The sequence below is a fragment of the Glycine soja genome, chromosome 8 (assembly GCF_004193775.1).
Source record: "Glycine soja cultivar W05 chromosome 8, ASM419377v2, whole genome shotgun sequence".
In the NCBI taxonomy this organism is placed as follows: domain Eukaryota; kingdom Viridiplantae; phylum Streptophyta; class Magnoliopsida; order Fabales; family Fabaceae; genus Glycine; species Glycine soja.
The window spans coordinates 38,642,034-38,663,906 of record NC_041009.1 but is presented as its reverse complement, the minus strand read 5'-3'; the positions used below and the strand labels follow the sequence as shown (position 1 = coordinate 38,663,906).

Sequence of the window (21,873 nt, the reverse complement as noted above, 5' to 3'; positions counted from 1 at the left end):
ACAATAATATCCCCTAAGATTTCTTGAAATTACACATAGTACTCCTAAGTTTTTACACCTACACTAAACCCCGATCCTTGTTTGAAGAACAATATATTGACACCTGTTACAAATTATATTAACCCCCCTTAATTGTTTGCAAAATATTATACCATGTATCCTATAAGGGAGGTTGTTGTATTGGTAAAAAAAGAGAGGTTTACGTGCAATTTCAAGAAACCTTAGGGGGTATTGTTGTAATTTAGTCACACTAAAATGCATTGTTTAGATGAACACCTATTTGGAAAGGGACAATGAATTTTAACTGTAACTATTCTCCATATTAAGGATTAGTCTCATAGTTGGTCTAAGGAACTAACACTTATCAAAATATCTCAGAATCTCATTGAAAAACCAAAATCCTAATTACAGTCCTTACAAAAGCATACTTGTATATTATTTACCAATAAAGTCCTTACATCTACAAGATTTAAATCTTCATTATTTATGTAAGATAAGATTTTTACCCATCAGATTAACTTTTGTTTGCTTTCTTATCTATCAATATTAGGAGTGATAATAATATTAGATTAATGTTTTCCACCAATAAGAAATTCATGTCTCCTCAAACATCCATTAATGCTTTTGTAAGAGAGAGAGAGAGAGAAATTACCAAGGTAATTGGATTTACCCGGTGGAAGACAAGGATGAAGAATTAAGAGTTGCATAAGAGGGGATATCGGGGATAAAACAGAGAAGCAAAAAAAGTGTATGAAATTGAAACTGCTATATGAGAGAGAGAAATTAAAAGAGTTCATTCAATACTTCTTGTTTGTTTCCTCTTCAGCACTTGTTTATATGTTCAATCACCCACCACCCTCAACGATCACACCTTTCAAGCAAGAAATTCTCATATTTCCAAAATGGAATTTCAGAAGCATCATGAGGAAGCTGAGCTTGGGCTGCCCACAGCAGTAGCAGCAACGAGCTATGAAGAGTTTGGAATGCCACTGAATCACGGCGAACAAGAGCCAGTGGTGGAAGTGGTACCAATGGCGGTGCCAATGGCGGTTCCAGTGGCACCACCCACCAACATTGTGGCCCAAAACAGTGGCAAGGGAAAGTACCAAGAATGCCTCAAGAACCATGGTGTCTCAATCGGTAAACACATTATCGACGGCTGCATCGAGTTCCTGCCGGGGGGTGAGGAGGGCACCCTGGAAGCGCTAAAATGCGTTGTGTGCAGCTGCCACCGAAACTTCCATCGTAAGGAGACCCACGACACCTACTCAGTGCCCTTCCACCACCACCACCCACCGCTGCAACCCCCAGTGCCATTTGCAGCTTACTATCGTGCCCCGCCGGGGTACCCACACATGACGGGGCACCAACGTGCCATGCTGGCACACCCGTCCTTGTCAGGAGGAGGTGGGCCCCAGCCCCCCTTGGAAGACCTGGAGGACTCAGACCCTACGAGTGGTGCCACCACTCATGATGGGTCTGGGTCGAGCAGCAAAAAACGCTTCAGGACCAAATTTACCCAGCATCAGAAAGACAAGATGTTGGTCTTCGCTGAGAAACTCGGGTGGAGGATGCAAAAGAATGATGACAGCGTCGTGCAAGAGTTTTGCTCCGAAATCGGTGTTCAACGTCATGTGCTAAAGGTGTGGATGCATAATAACAAGCACACCTTAGGTAAGAAGCCCTAGAGGCTAGAAGGAAAAAATAAATCCACCCATTTTCACTCTTTCTCTTTCTCTCTCTCTCTCGCTATAAATATATATGCTTCTATGTTTTTAGTTACCATAACAATAATAACAACCATCATTCCAAGCTAGAAGCTCAACGTTGAAGCCTGGGAGATTGCGTTGCTGAATGTCTAATAAGTCTGCTCATGCTAGCTGGTCAAGACATTAGTTCTTAGGGTTTTTTTCTCTTTATGCTCACCTTGTTTAATTTTAATTTCTTAGGACATGGGAGAAGGGTGGGGGTATTTTCGGTAATCCATTTGGTTATGTTGGTTGGTATAATGTTTGAGGATCCATGATTCTAATTCCAACAACATTGTTGTTGGTGAACTGGTTTACTTGGTTCTGAATATCAATCGACGGTGTTTGTTTTTCTTAGTGCATGTTTTGTTACTTTGAAAAAAAAGGAATATGCATCAGAGATTAATTCAATTGTCGACACAAAAGATCAAATTTGTGGGGATACTGGGGTTTCACTGGTGACCCAAAAATTCTAATTATGGTTATTACAAAAAAAGTGTGTGATGGTCGATGGAACCCGTTTTTGGAACATTATTGCATTAATAAGGGAATAGTGATTAGTTTTATTCTAATTTGAGCGCGTGAATAGTGACGATGACAAAGGTAATTGAATTATTTTTGTTTTTGTTTGTTGATTCTGAAACTTTCATATGGTCCATATCCTAAGATCACATGAGAGCCAACAACTCTAATTACGATCATTATAATAAAAAAAATGTGTTATGGTTGGTGGAACCGTTTTTGGAACATTGTTGCGTTGATGAGGGAATAGGTATCAGTTTCGTTTTAGTTTGCGTGCATGAATGATAGTGGTGACGAAAGGTAATTGGATCATTTCAATTTTTTTTTTATTGATTCTGAAACTCTCATATGGTCTCTTATATACTAAGATAGTTGTTGGGAGGAGAAACTTTCTACCATCAATCTCTTCCGAATTGCATTTTTCAGGCGAAAAGATCTAAAATGGGTAATTTGTTTCTAAATAAATTTTAAATAAATACCCAAAAACACCCAAAAACAAATAAGTCGTAGTATATCTCACGACTTCTCAGTTCAAAGTCGTAATTCATTTTACAACCTTTTTCTTCTCTATTGAAGTCGTAAAAAAAATTGTGACTTCGTCTTTTCTTTTAAATGGGATTTTGAAGTCATAAATTATTTATGACTTTTTTATTTAAATTAATATTTTTAATTTTAATTTAATTTAATTTTTTATATATTATTTTATTTAATTATTTCTATATTTTTTCTTTATGTAAAAGACTTTTTTCTTAATTGTAATATACTCTAACAAGCTTAACTTTAAAGTTATATATATAGTCACATCTTCATTTTATTAGTGTTTTATTTATAGAAAATATATTAAATAAAATAATATAATAAATATTCAATAAAACAATATATAAAAATACGAAATTAAAAATACATAAAATTTAAAAAAATATTAACTAAAATAAAATATTAACTTATATAAAATTATTAGGCGAATTTAAAGTTATAAATAATTTTATTTAAATTAATATTTTTATACATATTTTTATTTAATATTTCCTATATTTTTTATATCATTTTATTTATAAAAAATTTAGAAAATATTAAATAAAAATAATATATAAAATATATAAAATATTTAACTAAATAAATAATAAAAATATTAATTTAAATAAAATTATTGATGACTTTAAAGTCTTAAATTGTTTACCATTTTAAAGTCGTAAATAATTTTATTTAAATTAATATTTTTATATTTTTTATTTATAGAAAAATATAGAAAAATATTAAATAAAATAATATATAAAATATAAAATCAATAAATAAATAAAAAATATTATTTTGAATAAAATTATTTATGATTTTAAAGTCGCAAATCTACTTTTATTATAAGCAAACATTAGGATGTTTATTATACAAAATTGAACAATTTAAAAAATTGACACTTGCCCAATTGGAGGCCATTTTTGTCAATCCAGTTTTTTTTTTTTTTTTTGAGTTTCAAAATCCTCTCCCCTATGCACCATCTGGGTATTGTTGAATAGATATGCACAATTTTGCCCTCATTTTGAATTTTAAAAATATTCTCCACCCATCTCACACAAACAACACTACCACACCAGCATCGTTGTGCCGCATCATCTCCGACCAGAACCATATTCTCCACCCTTCATCCACCATGACCAAAATTCGACCACCACCAAATAACATTGTTGCACCACCGCCACCGCGCCTCACTAACAGGTATTTCAATGTGATTGTCATACCCTAATTTCGTCTGGGGACCATCTGTTTGTTGGGATGCGACCCTCGTTTGACCACTTCGAGGTACTTGGCATCCATTGTTGCGTAATCCGTGAAGTTTCGTAATATGCCGGAAGTCAAAAGAAAGCATTGTTGCGCAATCCGTGAAGTTCCGTAATATGCCGAAGTCAAAAGAAAGCATTGTTGCCCAATCCATGAAGTTTCGTAATATTTCGGAAGCCAAAGAAGGGATGATTGCATAATCCGTAAGGTTTCGTGACATTACGGAAAGAAAACGAGTATCGTTGCGAAATTCGTAAAGTTTCGTAACGTTACAGAAAAAGAATCAGCAAAAAAGGGGGGCATGGGGTGTATTTAGTAAACAGGGAGTGCAAATAGCAACCAGCTCACTTGGGCCTTCCAGGAAGTTCTCCAAAATAGCTCGCCTGGGCGAGCTGGGTGGTAAGCTCCTCCCTCATTTTGCTATAAATAGGGGGAGGAGGGAAGAACAAAAATGTTCAACCCTCCTGGTATCTGAGAATCACTTAAAATTAGTGAGAAAAATTGTTTCCGTGAAGAAAATCCAAGCCGAGGCGCTTCCGTAACGTTTCCGAGACGTTTCCGTGGGTGATTTCGCGAAGATTTTCAACTGTTCTTCGTCGTTCCTCGTTTGTTCTTCGTCGTTCTTCGATCTTCAACCGGTAAGTTCCCGAAATCGAACTTTTCAATTCATTCTATGTACCCTTAGTAGTCCTCATTTGTTTCACGTGCTTTTATTTTTATTTCATTTACTTTCCGTACCCCCTTTTTGACGTGCTTTAGTCATTTATATAAGTCATTTTCCTGCCTAATCAAAAATAAAATAAATTTCCATCGATTATTCGTATTGTAACATCTTTTAAAATGAATTCCGACCGTTCGGTCATGCCGTAACCACTTTTAAAACCAAAAAAAGGCAAAATCAATCGGACGTTTTTCTTTGGGATTTTCCTTTCTTAATCGAATTGACTAATAACCAAATTGAAACTAAGGCTAAAATCAATTCATAAATCAAACTTTTGTCATCACCTAAAAAGCCATTTTTTAAGGTCCAACGCCTTAAAATGGTCTTTTCCGCTTTTATTAGTTAAACATAAGATTTCTAAAAATGGCCTAAAGTCAACACGTAGCTTTATTATCTCTTTTCAAAAATAACAAGAGATCATTAATGGTCCAATGCCTTAATGTTTTCTCTCTTTTCAAAAAGAACTGAAAGATTGTTTAATGGTTCAACGCCTTAAATGACCTTTCATTCAATCAAAATATATCTTGCAAAGAAGGATAAAAACAACTTAACCAACGCTTAGTTCTCAAAGAACTACGTAGGTCTGATTTCCTTATCACAATTGAGGAATATGTAGGAGCAAGGGAAACACCCTCGTCGACCACAAAAAGATAAAAAAATATAAAAGGCATAAAAAGACATAAACACATAAAAGGGAACGTAAAACAAATTGAAGTCATGTTTGCACATTTGATTAAAGGTTGTTGTCCCTTATGACAGACGTGTGGGGTGCTAATACCTTCCCCGTACGTAAATACAACTCACAAACTTTTCACTTAAAGTTCGTAGACCACGTCTTTTCTGGTTTTTCCTACGTTTTCCTCAAATAAACGTTGGTGGTGACTCCGCACGTATTCCTTTCTTGGAAGACGCTTCCAGCAAGTCCCGCATCGCCCTCCCGCCGAAGGGTAGGTTGCGACAGTTGGCGACTCCACTGGGGAATATTTTTAGAGAGTTAGGCCATTTAATCTTACGCAATGTTTTGTCATGACTTTCTCCTTTGTTGGTTTCCCTTTATTTTTCATATGTTCTTGTATATATAACTCTTTGATGCTTTTAGTGTGTTTCAAAATGTATGCATGAGGTAAATATTTATTCATTTGATGCACGCAAAGACCAATACTATTTGCACACACGGTGAGTTGAAAAAGGGCCCTATACCCGGGTTCGTGGGAACATAAGGAGTGGAGGTGAATCTGTGATCATGCTAGGTCTCCGACTTGCTTGATTACAGTGAACCCTCATCTATAGTTTTTCTCTTTGATAACATATTGTTGCTAGTAGTCCCTACTGCTGCAATATGTTCTTCGAAGGAGATGATACCTCTAGAGACCATCAAGAGAGATATGACCACCTTGGGAATTATCACTAAAAGCCTTTTTAGCTCCCTCCCATATAGGTCCCTTAAATAGGGGCACGGAGCAGATACGTTGCGTTCCATTTTTCACACTGCCATGCATAAGTGTCATGTACCCTTTTGCTTATATTTGTTTGTGAATATTGTCGTACTATGTACATCCCCGTGTTGTGCCTTTCGCATATGCACCATGCACGGGTTCTGTCTTGATGCCCTCTCTTTGGCAAACCAACGGAGGGTCCATGTCACCTTCTTAAATACATACGTCGGGCACTGTGCTACCCCAAGACGTTGTATCTAAGAAGGAGACAATTTCCCGGGCTCCCGTATTCATAAATTGCATCTGTGTCATATGCATTTCTTCATGCATTCATCCATTCCACCCATGATAGATGTCAGAGTTTTGATTCGCACTAGATTTTGTTTCACTTTAGTAAAACATGGGATCAAGTCAAACGCCTTTGCTTAAAATGAGGTTCTATCAAGTCAAGGTCAAGAGCCTAGGAATCACCAGTCTAAAAGAGTTAGGGCAGTTGATGGGTCAGCTCCAGCGGCAAGCTTTTCACAAAGCTTACGGTAAGATCTGGGACCTAGCCATGGCAGAAGTCTCCACAGAGGCCATTGCCTCCCTCGCCCAGTATTATGATCAGCCGTTGAGATGCTTCACTTTTGGGGACTTCCAGCTATCACCCATGGTGGAAGAATTTGAAGAGATCCTAGGATGTCCTCTAGGGGGAAGGAGACCATACCTCTTCTCAGGGTTCTATCCCTCATTAGCTAGAATTTCTAAGATATTCCAAATCTCGGCGCAGGAATTAGACCACAGAAAGCAACTCGAAAATGGGGTGGTTGGAATACCGAGAAAATGCTTAGAGGCAAAGGCAAGAATCTTGGCAGGTAGAGGCGAATGGGCCCCGTTCATAGACATTCTCGCACTATTGAGCTTCGGAGGAGTCCTCTTTCCAAATGTGGATGGATTGGTGGACCTAGCAGCGATCGACGCTTTTCTTGCTTATCATGACCACAAGGAAAGCTCGGTTGTCGCTATGCTAGCCGACCTATATGACACTTTCGACCGAAGATGTGAGAAGAGCAGTACGAGGATTGCTTGCTGTACTCCGGCTCTTTATGTATGGTTGGTTTCACACCTTTTTCGCCAAGAGGTGAGGCATGCTTGCCCGCTAGAAAGCCACCGTTCATGCACAGAGAAAGGAGGGGCAAATTGGGACCGACTCTTAGCAAACAAAGAAGAAGCGTCGTCAGCTGGTTCCCTCGATGGAAAGAAGGGGGAACCGGGGTTCTTATTTCATGCTGAGGATTTCTGAATGTTCCCTTGATGGGGACAAGGGGTTGCATCAGTTACAATCTCGTTCTTGCTATAAGGCAACTTGGCTACCCTATGAGAGGGACACCACTAGAGGAAGAGCTCGTGCCTGTCATTTCACGAGGTTTCAATAAGACCAACATGGATGTACTTCAGAAGGTCCGCAAGGCATGGGAGGTGGTGCAAAAGAAGGACAAAGAACTCAGGGGCAGTAACAATGGGCCCATTGGTGGCTACCGTAAGTGGTTGAAAGCCCACGTGCAAGGTTTGGATTGGCTCCCGAGTTTAAGAACCGCTAAAAGGGAGGAAGTTGAGGCACCGGAGGAAGATGAAGAGGTGCAGGCCCTTAGGGCAACACTCGAGCAAGCTCAAACAGTCAAAGAAAGGTTCAAATCAGTAGCTCTGAAGATCCGAAAGGAGAATGCCGAACTGAGAGATATAAATATAGCTACCACTAAAGCCTTGGAACAAGAAACCAAGAGGGCTCGTAGGGAAGAGCACGACCGGAACAAGTTCTGAGGGGCAGTAACAGCGTGCTTAAGCTCCGGAGAGAGGAAGGGGACCAATCACGAGTAGACAGTTTGATCTTGAAAGATGAGTTGAAGGTTTGCTCAAGGTCCAAAAGAAACTTGTCTTAGCGGTTATACAAAACAGAGACCAACATGCTAGCCATCGTCAGCAGGTACCAAGAAGAGCTAAATCTAGCCACGGCCCACGAGCATAAAGTGGCGGACGAGTATGCCCGAGTGTACGCAGAAAAGGAGGCTAGAGGAAGGGTGATCGACTCGTTACATCAAGAGGCAACAATGTGGATGGACCGATTTGCTCTTACCTTGAACGAGAGTCAAGAACTTCCCCGATTGCTAGCCAAGGCCAAAGCGATGGCGGACACCTACTCCGCCCCCGAGGAGATCCACGAACTTCTCGGCTATTGTCAGCATATGATAGATTTAATGGCCCATATAATTAGAAACCTCTAGGAAACTTGTATTTGTCACTCAAATCTTGACTAGTTATAACTTTCTGAATGAAATGAGTTTATCCCATGTTTTTACTCCAAAAGTCAATGCGAATCAAATCACTCCCGCATTTTATCTCTAGCATGCATTCATTTTTCTTTACCTACTCCTCACGTTTGGTTTTTTAGGAAAAACACCATAACTAAACATGTCCCAAGGCATCCCTATCGCACTAGATCCAAATCTAGAACGATGGGTGATCAAGAGGAGACACGGGAACAGATGAAAGCCGACATGTCGGCTTTGAAAGAGCAAATGGCTTCCATGATGGAGGCCATGTTAGGAATGAGACAACTCATGGAGAAAAACGTGGCCACCACTGCCGCTGTTAGTTCGGCTGCCAAAACAGACCCAACTCTCCTAGCTACCGCGCACTATCCTCCCCCAAACACGGTAGGACGAGAAATGAGCACACTAGGGCACACCAGCAACCCTCATTTGGGATACAACCGGGTGGCTCACCCTTATGGATTACCACCTAATTACATGCCGCTAGTCGTGCATGATGACGCGAGTCATGTCTCTTCCCCCATCCTTGAAGGGGAGCTTCCTCGACAGCCCGACGAGGCCCATGAAGATCATCGAGAGTATGCCCAAGGAGATGTCGATTTCTACCCCCCGATCCCAGTCGAGGGGCCGACACCCAACATATTGCCTCAACACAACCTCACAGAACAGCCAATATTCTTGTCCACAGAAGGACCACCCCTAGCGGCGGAAGAAAGAAGGAAACTCGATCTCCTCGAGGAGAGATTGAGAGCTGTTGAAGGCTTTGGTGACTATCCGTTCGCGGACATGACGGATCTTTGCTTGGTATCGGATGTCGTCATCCCCCCAAAATTCAAGGTACCTGATTTCGACAAGTATAAAGGGACGACTTGTCCTAAGAACCATCTCAAGATGTATTGTCGCAAGATGGGGGCGCACTCTAGGGATGAAAAGTTGTTAATGCACTTTTTCCAAGATAGCTTGGCTGGAGCCGCGGTTATTTGGTACACTAATCTGGAAGCTTCCCGCATCCGTACTTGGAAGGACCTGATTACTGTCTTCTTGAGGCAATATCAGTATAATTCCGATATGGCTCCTGATCGCACTCAGCTACAGAACATGGTTAAGAAGGAAAGTGAGATCTTTAAAGAGTACGCACAACGGTGGAGGGACCTGGCAGCACAAGTGGCCCCTCCCATGGTCGAAAGGGAGATGATTACCATGATGGTAGACACCTTGCCAGTGTTTTACTATGAGAAGTTGGTAGGCTACATGCCTTCCAGCTTCGTGGACTTGGTGTTCGCCGGGGAAAGAATCAAAGTAGGGTTGAAAAAAGGGAAGTTCGATTACGTCTCCTCCACAAGTGCCAATGCTAGGAGAATCGGAGCAACTGGGGCAAAAAGGAAGGAAGGAGATACCCATGTCGTCTCTTCGGCGCCCGCATGGGTCAAGCCCCCGCAGACCTGTCATGGTACATCAGTACGCGCAACATCATCCGAGCTTCTCAGCTCATGCTGGGAACTCCTCCAATTCAGCACCCGTACAGCCTAGAGCGCCCACCCCGATCCAACGGGAGGACCCCCAAGCTCCGGCTCCAACCACGACTCGCCCGGCCGGCAATGCCCACTTTGGTGCTGGTTCCAACTCGATGAGGAACTTTCCCCCGAGGCCGATTCCAGAATTCACCCCGATCCCAATGACGTATGAAGACCTCTTGCCGTCCCTCATCGCCAACCAAATGGCCGTAATAACTCCCGGGAAGATCTACCAACATCCTTTCCCAAAGTGGTATGACCCTAACGCAACTTGCACGTACCATGGGAAAACCCCAGGCCACTCCACCGAAAAATGCCTGGCCCTTAAATACAAGGTCCAACATTTGATAGACACCGGATGGCTGACGTTTCAAGAGGATCGGCCCAACGTGAAAACAAACCCACTCGCCAATCATGGAGGGGGAGCAGTTAATGCCATTGAGTCGGATAGGCCGCGCAGGTCTAAGCCTTTAAAGGACGTGGCGACCCCTAGGAGGTTTATCTATGAGGCCCTACAAAAGGGGGGTGTAATTCCCCACGGTGGGCATGAAGAGGATTCTTGTTTGTTGCATCCTGGCGAGCTATATAACATGGAAACATGTTTAGCAGTGGAGGACTTGTTGCAACAGATGATAGATCAAGGCCGACTGGAAGTCGGCGATGAGGGGAGGGAAGAGCAGCATATATGTATGCAGTCCACAGATGAAAGAAGTTTTGGGAGGCATAAACCTTTGGTGATATATTTCACCAAGGACGCAGCTCCACAAAAGCCTCGATACCCCTCGGTAGTTAAACCTGTTCCTTTCCCATACCGAAACAGCCACGCAGTCCCGTGGAGGTATGCACCTCCAAGTGAAAGGAAAAAAGAGGCCACCGACATCAGCTCGTTGTTAGCTAAGGTAACCAAATATCACGGGGCTGAGCGGTGTGACCCGCAGCGGTCGCGTGTTTGCACCCCCCGACCTGCCAACGCAACCCGCAAACGTTAAAGGGAAGGCAAAGGTGGTGGAAGAACAAAATGACAAGACGACCCTCACTCTAAACGAGGATATTCCAGTGAAAGGTCTTTCGGAGAAAAGGAATGGTTGTGGCAAGAAGGAAGTGTCGCTAGAGGAAGCAAGCGAGTTTCTCCGCATTATTCAGCAAAGCGAGTTCAAGGTTATTGAGCAGCTCAACAAAACCCCGGCCAGGGTCTCTCTTTTGGAACTACTCATGAACTCTGAGCCTCATCGGGCTTTGCTAGTAAAGGTCTTGAACGAAGCCTATGTGGCCCAAGATATCTCTGTAGAAGGCTTTGGGGGACTCGTCAATAATATCACCGCCAACAACTATCTCGCCTTCGCTAATGGAGAAATCCCTGCCGAGGGGAGAGGGCATAACAGGGCTTTGCATGTATCAGTCAAATGCATGGACCACGTCGTGGCCAAGGTGCTCATCAACAATGGTTCCAGTTTAAACATAATGCCCAAAAGCACTTTGGAGAAATTACCGTTTAACGCTTCCCATTTAAAGCCAAGTTCCATGGTGGTCTGTGCCTTCGACGACACCCACCAAGAGGTTAGGGGAGAAATCGACCTCCCTGTACAGATAGGCCCCCATACCTGTCAGGTTACCTTTCAGATAATGGATATTAACCCTGCTTACAGCTACCTTTTGGGGCGCCCGTGGATCCACTCGGTGGGAGTCGTTCCCTCTACACTCCACCAAAAATTGAAATTCGTAGTAGAGGGGCATTTGATTATTGTATCAGGTGAGGAAGACATCTTGGTGAGTTGTCCGTCCTCTATGCCGTATGTGGAAGCCGCGGAGGAGTCATTAGAAACAGTCTTCCAGTCTTTTGAGGTGGTAAGCATTGCCTCTGTAGATTCCTTCTTTGGGCAACCTAGCCTGTCTGATACAGCGGTGATGGTGGCCCGGGTGATGTTGGGGAATGGTTACGAGCCCGGAATGGGTTTAGGCGAGGACAACGGTGGCAGAACCACCCTAATAAGCGCCTGAGGATACCGTGGGAAGTTTGGGTTAGGCTATAAACCCACACAAGCAGACATAAGAAAAAGTGTTGTGGGAAGGAAGAGCGGAGGTCAAGGCTCGTGATTGGGACAAGAAGTCAAAGGGGGCCCGCCTTGCCACATCAGTAGGAGCTTTATAAGCGCGGGTCTAGGACACGAAGGCCAAGTCGTTGCGATATGCAAAGATGATTCTCCGAGTGGGTCAGATTTGGTACGACCTTGCCCTCCTGGTTTCCGACTAGGAAATTGGCGAGTGGAGGAGCGCCCGGTGATCGAGGCCGTACCCGAATCAAATAAACATGAAAATGCAGTAACTAGGAAGTGATCCTAGGTCGTTTCCCAACGAGCAGTGACAAGCCAAATGTTCATAATATACTTGCAGTAACAGTAACGATGGGGGGGGGGGTTTGTTTGTTTTGTGATTAAAGAGCAGAACAAGTAAACTGGAATACGAAACTACTAATATTAAAAACGGGTTGTTTCCTCTGATTCAGAAGCCATTCTCTTATCCTGGGTTATGGAGAATTCGTCCCTAACAGTCAACCACTTAATCCAACCCTATTTCAATTTACTAAGCGAAAATCAACTTAGGGTTTTCAATACGTGATTAGGCACCACATACACCAGTTAGCCCTTCGTCCATTAAGCATGAACGCAAGTTAGGCTCAGAGGCAATTAATCGAACACGAAGCGTGCACTGATTAATATTCACGAATTTGGGATACTGGTGAAGGGAGAACTGCCAGGAAACCACATTACAAGCGAAACCTCAAAGAGAGTTGGGCTTCGTCCTCAAAAGGAAACAACACCAGAAAATCTAGCCTTCCATGGATTCAAACAGAAAACGCAATTGAAACATGAAGCAGAAACGTAAATGAACGGAAACGTAAATGAGCAGAAACGTAAACGAACAGAAATGTAAAATGGAACAGAAACGTAAATGAGAGTAGAAGAAGAAGCAAGAACGAAATTGTAATTAGAAGCAGAAAACGTAAAATTGCATTACGAACTCAGAAGCATCAAAACAGAAAAACCAAAACCCTAAAACAAAGCTCTGAATAATGAATAGCATAACAGAATACAATTCCCTGCACGAATCCCAAGGCAGCTATTTAAAAAGAGTCACTCAAAGTCACTGGGCCCTATTACAATACTCTGGCCCAAAACGAAATAAACACTGAACAACATAAAATAAAATTGCGAAATTTCCTAATTAGAAATTAACTAAGATAAGCGCTGCTTTATTTGCCCTCTTCAAGTCCACAACCAAAATCCGGATTAAGCCCAATGTTTCATTAATTCCTGAAATTAGATTAAAAACATCAAATTAGCTAAATGAGCTCAAATAATAAAACTGCCTAATTAATTGACAATTAAGACCAATCAATAATTAAAATGGTGCAAAAAGGGTTTAGAAAATAGAAGAAAATGATGGCACATCACCCGGACATTTACGTGACAAGCATAATGTAACCCTTTGTGGCTTTTAAACTCTACATTTGGGCCTAGGCTTTAGAGTTTCCTTTTGTTAAGGCTTTATCTCTTTTGTTCCTGAATTTATAAGTACAAAGATCTTTCTTCATCTATTCCTATGTCTCTGCCCGTTCTCATCCATTTGCATGTTTATTTCTTTACGTTTAAAACGCTAGATCCAACGACGAGTCCCTCGAAGGTACTAATACCTGGGACCCGACCATCGATTTCAAGCAAGAAACAAATTAGACAGAGGATGAAGAGAAAGAAGATGTGGGACTTCCCCCAGAGTTGGAGAAGATAGTCGCCCATGAGGACCAAGAAATGGGGCCTCATCAAGAAGAGATGAAAATAGTGGACTTAGGAACCAGCAATGGGAAAAAGGAAGTAAAGATAGGCACGGGTATGACCGCCCCCATCCGTGAAGAATTGACAGCCCTGCTATAAAACTACCAAGACATATTTGCTTGGTCGTACCAAGATATGCCCGGTTTGAGTTCTGATATCGTACAACACAGATTACCTCTAAATCCTGAGTGTTCCCCGGTAAAACAAAAACTGAGGAGGATGAAGCCCGAGACATCCTTGAAAATAAAAGAAGAGGTAAAGAAACAATTTGACGTTGGTTTTTTGGTTGTCGCTCGGTACCCAGAATGGGTTGCCAATATTGTACCAGTCCCTAAGAAGGATGGGAAGGTGCGAATGTGTGTAGATTATCGGGACCTGAATCGAGCCAGTCCCAAGGAAAATTTTCCTCTGCCACACATCGATATCCTCATGGATAATACGGCCAATTTCGCTTTATTTTCCTTCATGGATGGGTTCTTCGGTTACAATCAGATAAAAATGGCACCGGAGGATATGGAAAAGACTACCTTCTTCACCCTGTGGGGAACGTTCTATTATAAGGTGATGTCCTTTGGACTCAAGAACGCCGGGGCAACTTATCAACGGGCTATGGTGGCTTTGTTCCATGATATGATGCACCGAGAAATCGAATTCTATGTGAACGACATAATTGCCAAGTCTAAGACCGAGGAGGAACACCTTGTCAACCTGCAGAACTTGTTCGAAAAGCTTAGGAAGTATCAATTGAGGTTAAACCCCGCTAAATGCACCTTCAGGGTCAAATCAGGGAAATTGCTAGGTTTCATCGTGGCCAAAAAGGGATAGAGGTGGACCCCAAAAAGATGAAGGCCATCCTCGAGATGCCAGAACCCCGTACCGAGAGGCAGGTCCAAGGTTTCCTGGGACGTTTGAATTATATTTCCATATTCATATCACAGCTCACCGCTATTTGTGAGCCGTTGTTCAAACTCTTACGCAAAAACCAATTCGTCCGCTGGAACGAGGATTGTCAAGAGGCGTTTGAAAGGATCAAACAGTGTCTCATGAACCCTCCTGTGCTTATGCCGCCGGTACCCGGAAGGCCTCTCATCTTGTATATGACGATTTTGGACGAGTCAATGGGATGTATGCTGGGGCAACATGACGAGTCCGGGAAAAGAGAGCGCGCTGTCTACTACTTGAGTAAGAAGTTTACGGCCTATGAAATGAATTACTCCCTACTCAAAAGAACGTGTTGTACTTTAGTCTGGGCGTCTCACCGTTTAAGACAATACATGCTGAGCCATACCACCTGGTTGATATCCAAGATGGACCCGGTTAAGTACATTTTTGATAAGCCTGCTCTCACAGGACGAATCGCTCGGTGGCAAGTCTTGCTATCCGAGTTTGATATAGTTTACGTCACCCAAAAAGCGATAAAAGGAAGCGCCTTGGCAGATTATTTGGCTCAGCAGCCTCTCAACGACTATCAGCCCATGCATCCCGAATTCCCGGATGAGGACATCATGGCCTTGTTTGAGGATAAACTAGACGAAGACCGGGACAAGTGGACCGTGTGGTTTGATGGAGCGTCAAACGTTATAGGCCATGGCATTGGAGCAGTATTGGTCTCTCCAGACAATCAATGTATACCTTTCACGGCCAGGCTGGGGTTTGACTGCACCAACAATATGGTTGAGTATGAAGCGTGTGCCCTAGCCGTCCAGGCGGCAATTGACTCTAATGTCAAACTGCTTAAAGTGTATGGGGACTCAGCACTAGTGATTCACCAGCTGAGAGGGGAATGGGAAACTAGAGACCCCAAGCTGATACCCTACAAAGCCTATATCAAGGAGTTGGTTGATTCCTTTGATGATATCTCCTTCCATCACATTCCCCGGGAGGAAAACCAAATGGCGGATGCGCTAGCTACTTTGGCGTCCATGTTCTAGCTAACACCGCATGGGGACCTACCATACGTTGAGTTCTGGTGTCGTGGCAGACCTGTATTGTTGTCAGGTGGAAGAGGAATGAGACGGTAAGCCTTGGTATTTAGATATCAAGCGATTCGTTGAAAGCAAAGAATATCCACCGGGGGCTTCCGACAATGATAAAAGGACATTGAGGAGATTGGCGGCCGGTTTCTTCATGAGCAGTAGCATACTATATAAGAGAAAGCATCACATGACCCTCATGCGATGCGTGGATGCCAAAGAAGCAAACCACATGATCGAGGAAGTCCATGAGGGTTCGTGTTGAACGCATGCCAATGGGCATGCTATGGCCAGGAAGATCCTGAGAGCAGGTTATTACTGGCTCACTATGGAAAGTGATTGCCGTACCCATGTAAGGAAATGCCATAAATGTCAAGCGTTCACGGACAATGTCAATGCTCCGCCACATCCCCTGAATGTCATGCCCGCCCCTTGGCCTTTTTCCATGTGGGGGATAGACGTCATAGGGGCCATCGAACCCAAAGCTTCGAACGATCATCGCTTCATTCTCGTGGCAATAGATTATTTCACCAAATGGGTCGAAGCGGCTTCCTACACCAATGTCACGAGGAGTGTAGTGGTCAGATTTATAAAGAGGGAGCTGATTTGTCGGTACGGACTCCTAGGAAGATCATTACTGACAATGGCACCAATCTGAATAACAAAATGATGCAAGAAATGTGTGCGGATTTCAAAATCCAGCATCACAATTCCACGCCTTACCGACCAAAGATGAACGGAGCCGTGGAAGCAGCCAACAAGAATATTAAGAAAATTATTTAGAAGATGACAGTGTCATACAAAGATTGGCATGAGATGTTGCCTTTTGCCCTGTATGGATACCGAACTTCGGTATGAACTTCTACTGGGGCAACACCGAATTCCTTGGTTTATGGAATGGAAGCGGTACTCCCGTTTGAGGTAGAGGTCCCCTCCCAGAGGATACTAGCAGAATCAGGCTTAGAAGAATCGGAGTGGGCTCAAACACGCTACGACCAACTCAACCTTATTGAAGGTAAGCGCTTGACGGCCATGAGGCATGGGCGCTTGTATCAACAAAGAATGAAGAACGTGTTCGACAAGAAGGTGCACTTACGCAATTTCCATGAGGGGGACCTTGTGCTAAAGAAGATGTCCCACGCTGTTAAAGATAATCGAGGAAAGTGGGCCCCAAACTACGAAGGGCCTTTCATTGTAAAAAGGCCTTTTCTGGAGGGGCCCTGGTGCTTACCAACATGGATGGTGAGGAGCTACCTTTACCCGTGAACTTTGATGTTGTCAAGCGATACTATGCTTAGAATCTGGGGCAATTGAGGAAGTCGCTGCATGTTCTTTTATTTTTATGTGTTCTTCTTGGTTTCCCCCAGGGATTCCTATTCGCTGTAATTTTTTTTGTCACAGTCTTTTAAAAAAGGAGAACATGAGATTGAGGCTTCAGTCCTTACTTTGTGCTTTAAACCATGTGCAGTTTTGATAACCTGAGCCTTGTCACTCAGTTCATGGGATGCCCCAAGCGCTTAATTAAAACTGAACCTGACCAGCTTTCACTAAAAAGATTGTTGCATTTGAAAAAAATCCATGCATACTCATACACATGCATATTTGTTATCTTATGACAGGAGCAGAATCGTCTTAGGCAGTGGTCAAAGGCCGGGACGAGGCTAAAGGCAGAAACCGATCAAGGTAAAACGGTAACGCGGCCACAGTTTTGTTGTGCAATGTCGTTTCCTACTTTCAAGTACTTAGGGACGGACACAAGTAGAGGCTAGGGTCATGACCGATAGATTGTCGTCCCATGCCCAGCTCTGGACAAGCGGAAAGCGCCGCTGGGAAGCAGCCTAGTATCCTTTAAATTCCCAGTAATTATTACTATTGTGTCTTTAAAGTAAATATTGGATGCCTAATCTACCTTGAGTGGGTTCAAGTAAGCGAACACCGACCCGTAGAGAGCCATACTTATGTCTTCCCTAAAAAAAAAGTAGAGGTTAGCTTGCCTGGGCGAGCACCCCTGCACCTGGAAATATAAAAAACGAGGGAGGGGGAGTTTTTCTCCACCCAAAACTCTCCCCCCTCACTCAAAAAACGCCAACACCACGGGAATTACGGATTTTCACCCCTAGGCCACCATTTTTGCGCTTTTACTTCCATTCTTAGTATTGCTACTCACTCCATCAAGTAAGTATCTCATTCTTGGGCTTTCTAGCTTTCCATTGGTGTATCTTAGTCTTCTTTTAGTGCTTTAAATTGTGTGAATGTGCCCAAATCTATGGAGCAATTTTGGCTTTGTTTTATGCTTGTTGGTTTGAGTTAGGGGGTTGTAAGGGATGGCCCTAGGCCTATGGTGCATTCTAAAATAATGGGGCAAGCCACATTCCCCCTATCCCCTTTTTATTGGCACCTAAACATGCGCCCACCAAGTGTTCGGTGAAATGCCTCAATGGAATTTGTGCATGATTTTGTGAAACTTAGCTTGTGGAACGAATTATGCACATATGGCTGCCATTGTGAGTGTGTGGGCAGTTTTGTAGAAGCTAGACTAAAGTGCCAAAAGCATGACTTATGCCTAGGAATCTAAGTTTTTGGTTTTGAATGTAAAAGATGCATGAATATTAGAACATGTTTGTGAGGTTTTTGACTAGAATTTGAATTTGCTGCCTCATGAGGAGTACCTTGCACCTAGGTAGCATGAAAAATACCCTTCAATAGTATGTATATATGTTGAATATGTAGCATGAAAATGCCTTGCAAAGTGTGTGAATATATAGCAAAAAATGCCTTTTAAAATATGTATATGTTGGATAGGTAGTGTAAAAATGCCTTTCAAAATATGTATATTTGTGAGTAGGTAGCATAAGGAGCCTTTCAAAAGAAATGTGCATATATGTGGGATGTAGCATGAAAATGCTTGTCAAAAACATACGTGGATATGTGTCATAAAATGCCTTTCACCAAAAAAAATTATGTGTGTGTGTGTAAATGCATGTATATAGGTATGTGTCATAAAATAGCACATGCCCCAATGTGATTGTTTTGTAAAGTGCATGTTGACACTCACACCATATAAGTGTTGTTTGGCTCTTGTTCGTAATGATTGGTATTTCCTTTTAAATTAACTTTCCAAATGTTTGTCCTCGCAGGAAATGGCTCCGAAAAAGCTTTCCGCGAAGAGATCTAGGAGGGACGCCGCGGCTGAAGGGACCAGTGCCGCCCCCGAGTTTGATAGCCACCGTTTCAGGAGCGCCGAGCACCAACAGCGCTTCGAGGCCATCAAAGGATGGTCGTTCCACAGAGAGAGACGTGTCCAGCTCAGGGACGATGAGTACACAGATTTTCAAGAGGAGATAGCTCGTCGACATTGGACGTCGCTGGTGACTCCCATGGCTAAGTTTGACCCTGATATAGTCCTGGAGTTTTAAGCTAATGCTTGGCCCATAGAAGAGGGAGTACGAGACATGCGGTCATGGGTGAGGGGTCAGTGGATTCCCTTTGACGCAGATGCCCTCAGCCAGTTCCTGGGTGACCCGCTAGTGTTGGAGGAAGGCCAGGAGTGCGAGTTCAGTCAAAGGAGGAACAGGGCTGATGGGTTCGACGAGGAGGCCATTGCCCAGCTATTATGCACACCGAGGTAGGATTTCGCCCGGACCACTACAGGGAGGCGGGTGAGGATCATGTGCACCAGCATGACCACCTTGACCCAGATGTGGATGACATTTCTGCTCAGCAATGTCTTGCCTAGTGATCATAACTTCGACCTTCCTCTGTCGAAGTGTCAGCTGGTGTATGCCATCCTGACATGGATGAGCATCCATGTGGCTCAGTTGATTGCTGATGCCATCTATTTATTTGCAGGTATGCCACCCACCAGGCACCCTCTAGACCCGGATAAGTCTAACAGGGCCCTGGGGTTTCCGGCATTGATCACGGGCCTCTGCCAGTCATTCGGGGTTCTCGTCACTCCTACTAAGGTGATTCGACCGCCAATCACCTGGGCCTTCATTGAGAAGTATTACACGCCTAGGCAGACGCAGGGTCATGCACCTCAGGCCGCAGACATGCCGCCACCACCTCATCAGGCTGATCCCGCTGGGTCACTAGGCATGAAGCATTATCTACAACACTTGGTTCGCCAGAAGGCGGTCAACCACCTGGGGCAGGTGCAGATACATGAGTGTCTCTACCAGCTCAGCCTCATTCAGCAGGGGTAGGGTTTCGCTCCTTTTGCTTGCCCTACTCCAGAGCAGTTTAGGGCTGAGGTAGCATGGCCCGGAGATTGGCCCGAGGCCCAGGCAGGGGAGGCGCCTGCAAGAGCTCCCGGCGATGCAGAGGAGGCCCGTATGGATGAGGAGATGATGGACTTGCTCGGTTTCTTGGGAGGAAGCGGAGCCACGTGACCGAGGTCACCGCACCTTTTTATTGACATTTTTCTGTTAGTTTGCTATTGACGTTTTTTGTTATTGTCTATATTGTTGTTGACACTATTATTTTCTATTTTTGTTCATATGGTTACTAACATTACTATCATTATCGTTCATTTTTGTTAGAAATTTTTGGCGTTATGGCTCTCAGTTATTTCGTCACCGTTTTTTGCGACTTACCATTTCGTGCGTTTTTCGTTTACCTTGTGGTTAGACGTAAGTAGGTAGTGTGCGCCCTCGTCCGCACGACCTTTTCAGAGAAAAGAAAAAGAAAAAAAAAGAAAGACAAAAAAGAGAGAGGAAATGAACAAATGATAAATAATTTAAAAAAGGAAAAAAGAGGAAAAGGAAAAGAGAGGAAAAAGAAAAGAAAAAGAAGGAAGAAAAAAAGAAAATAATAAAAAATAAAAAGTTGTCTAGCTAAAAACAACATGTTTGTGAAAAGAGATAACTTCCAACTTTTCTTTGAAAAAAATTCACTGATCATAACCAGTTTTTGAAAAAAAAAATATGTATATACTTGAAGGGTGAATGCTGTGAAAGTTTTCCCGAATGCCCAAAAATGGACTCGGATGAATGCCGAATTGATAAAAGAACATATTTTGGAAACACTGGGTTAACTAAAGTAAAGAAAATGAACCATGAGCCCTAGCATCACATGACCAAAAATTCTTTCGACTCTTGAGTGTCCACATAGGTGCATGCACGACTAGTTTTGCATAAAATTTCCAAATCATCATTGTTGCATTTGTGTCATGGAAATAATGTGGGACATCCCCTTTTATCCTTGAAACAAACCAAAACCTGACATATATCATGTCCAGCTGTTCTACAAGCCTTGAGCCAAAATCCTAACTTACCATAAACCTTGACCCAGGGTGAGAATGTCAATCCTTGCCCTCAGAAGAAAACAAAAAGAGAAAATTCCCAATCAATGATTGAGAGAAAGCAAAAAAAGAAAGGAAAGAAAATTCCCGATCAAGGATCGGAAGAAAACAGAAGAAATACACAGAAAGGTCTTTGGACCAGACAATATCTGAACAATACAGAATTGTCACCAAGTAAACAAGAAAAAGAAAGGAAACCACGACCTAAAGTGGTCCTCTCCCTTTGATTGCCAACCAAAATCTTGTGTGCTAGCGACTTTCTCGCCCCACATTAAACAAAAACAGAAAAGGAAAAGGCCGAGAACACTCAAAGCCAAATTTCCCACAAAAAAAACAAGTCATGACATATCTATGGTTCGGAATTAGGATGAAACACTTACCCGTGTGAGATTGATACACTTTGACTGATTTTCTTCTATTTTTTGTTGAACCCAGTGTTTCCTCTAAATGGTCATTTAGAAGCGAAATGCTAAACATCCAAAATCTCATTTATGGTTATGAGAAAATTTCATCAGCATACTCTCCTTCCCAGATAGACACATTTGTTTTTCATCCAAAAAGCATATGTTGCTCTGATCAGTTGGAAGTTTTGTTTCTTTACTTAAGCATGTTCGCATTTTAGTGAAGAAAACACCGAGAATCCTTTTAGTCTCACAAGTTATCCAGAACTACGTAGGTCTGAGTTCCTCATCGAGGATATGTAGGAGCAAGAGCCTCGCTTTTGTCGGCCACCCCACAA

At 42.9% G+C, this 21,873-nt stretch overlaps 1 protein-coding gene across 1 annotated transcript; it reads left to right on the top strand.

Annotated features, from left to right (window-relative positions):
* Positions 1 to 753: 753 nt before the first annotated feature.
* LOC114424618 (zinc-finger homeodomain protein 2-like) lies at positions 754 to 2,105 on the top strand. Its single transcript, XM_028391482.1, has one exon. It carries the CDS (start codon positions 903 to 905, stop codon positions 1,686 to 1,688), a length of 786 nt encoding a protein of 261 aa, XP_028247283.1. The 5' UTR covers positions 754 to 902; the 3' UTR covers positions 1,689 to 2,105.
* Positions 2,106 to 21,873: the final 19,768 nt, after the last annotated feature.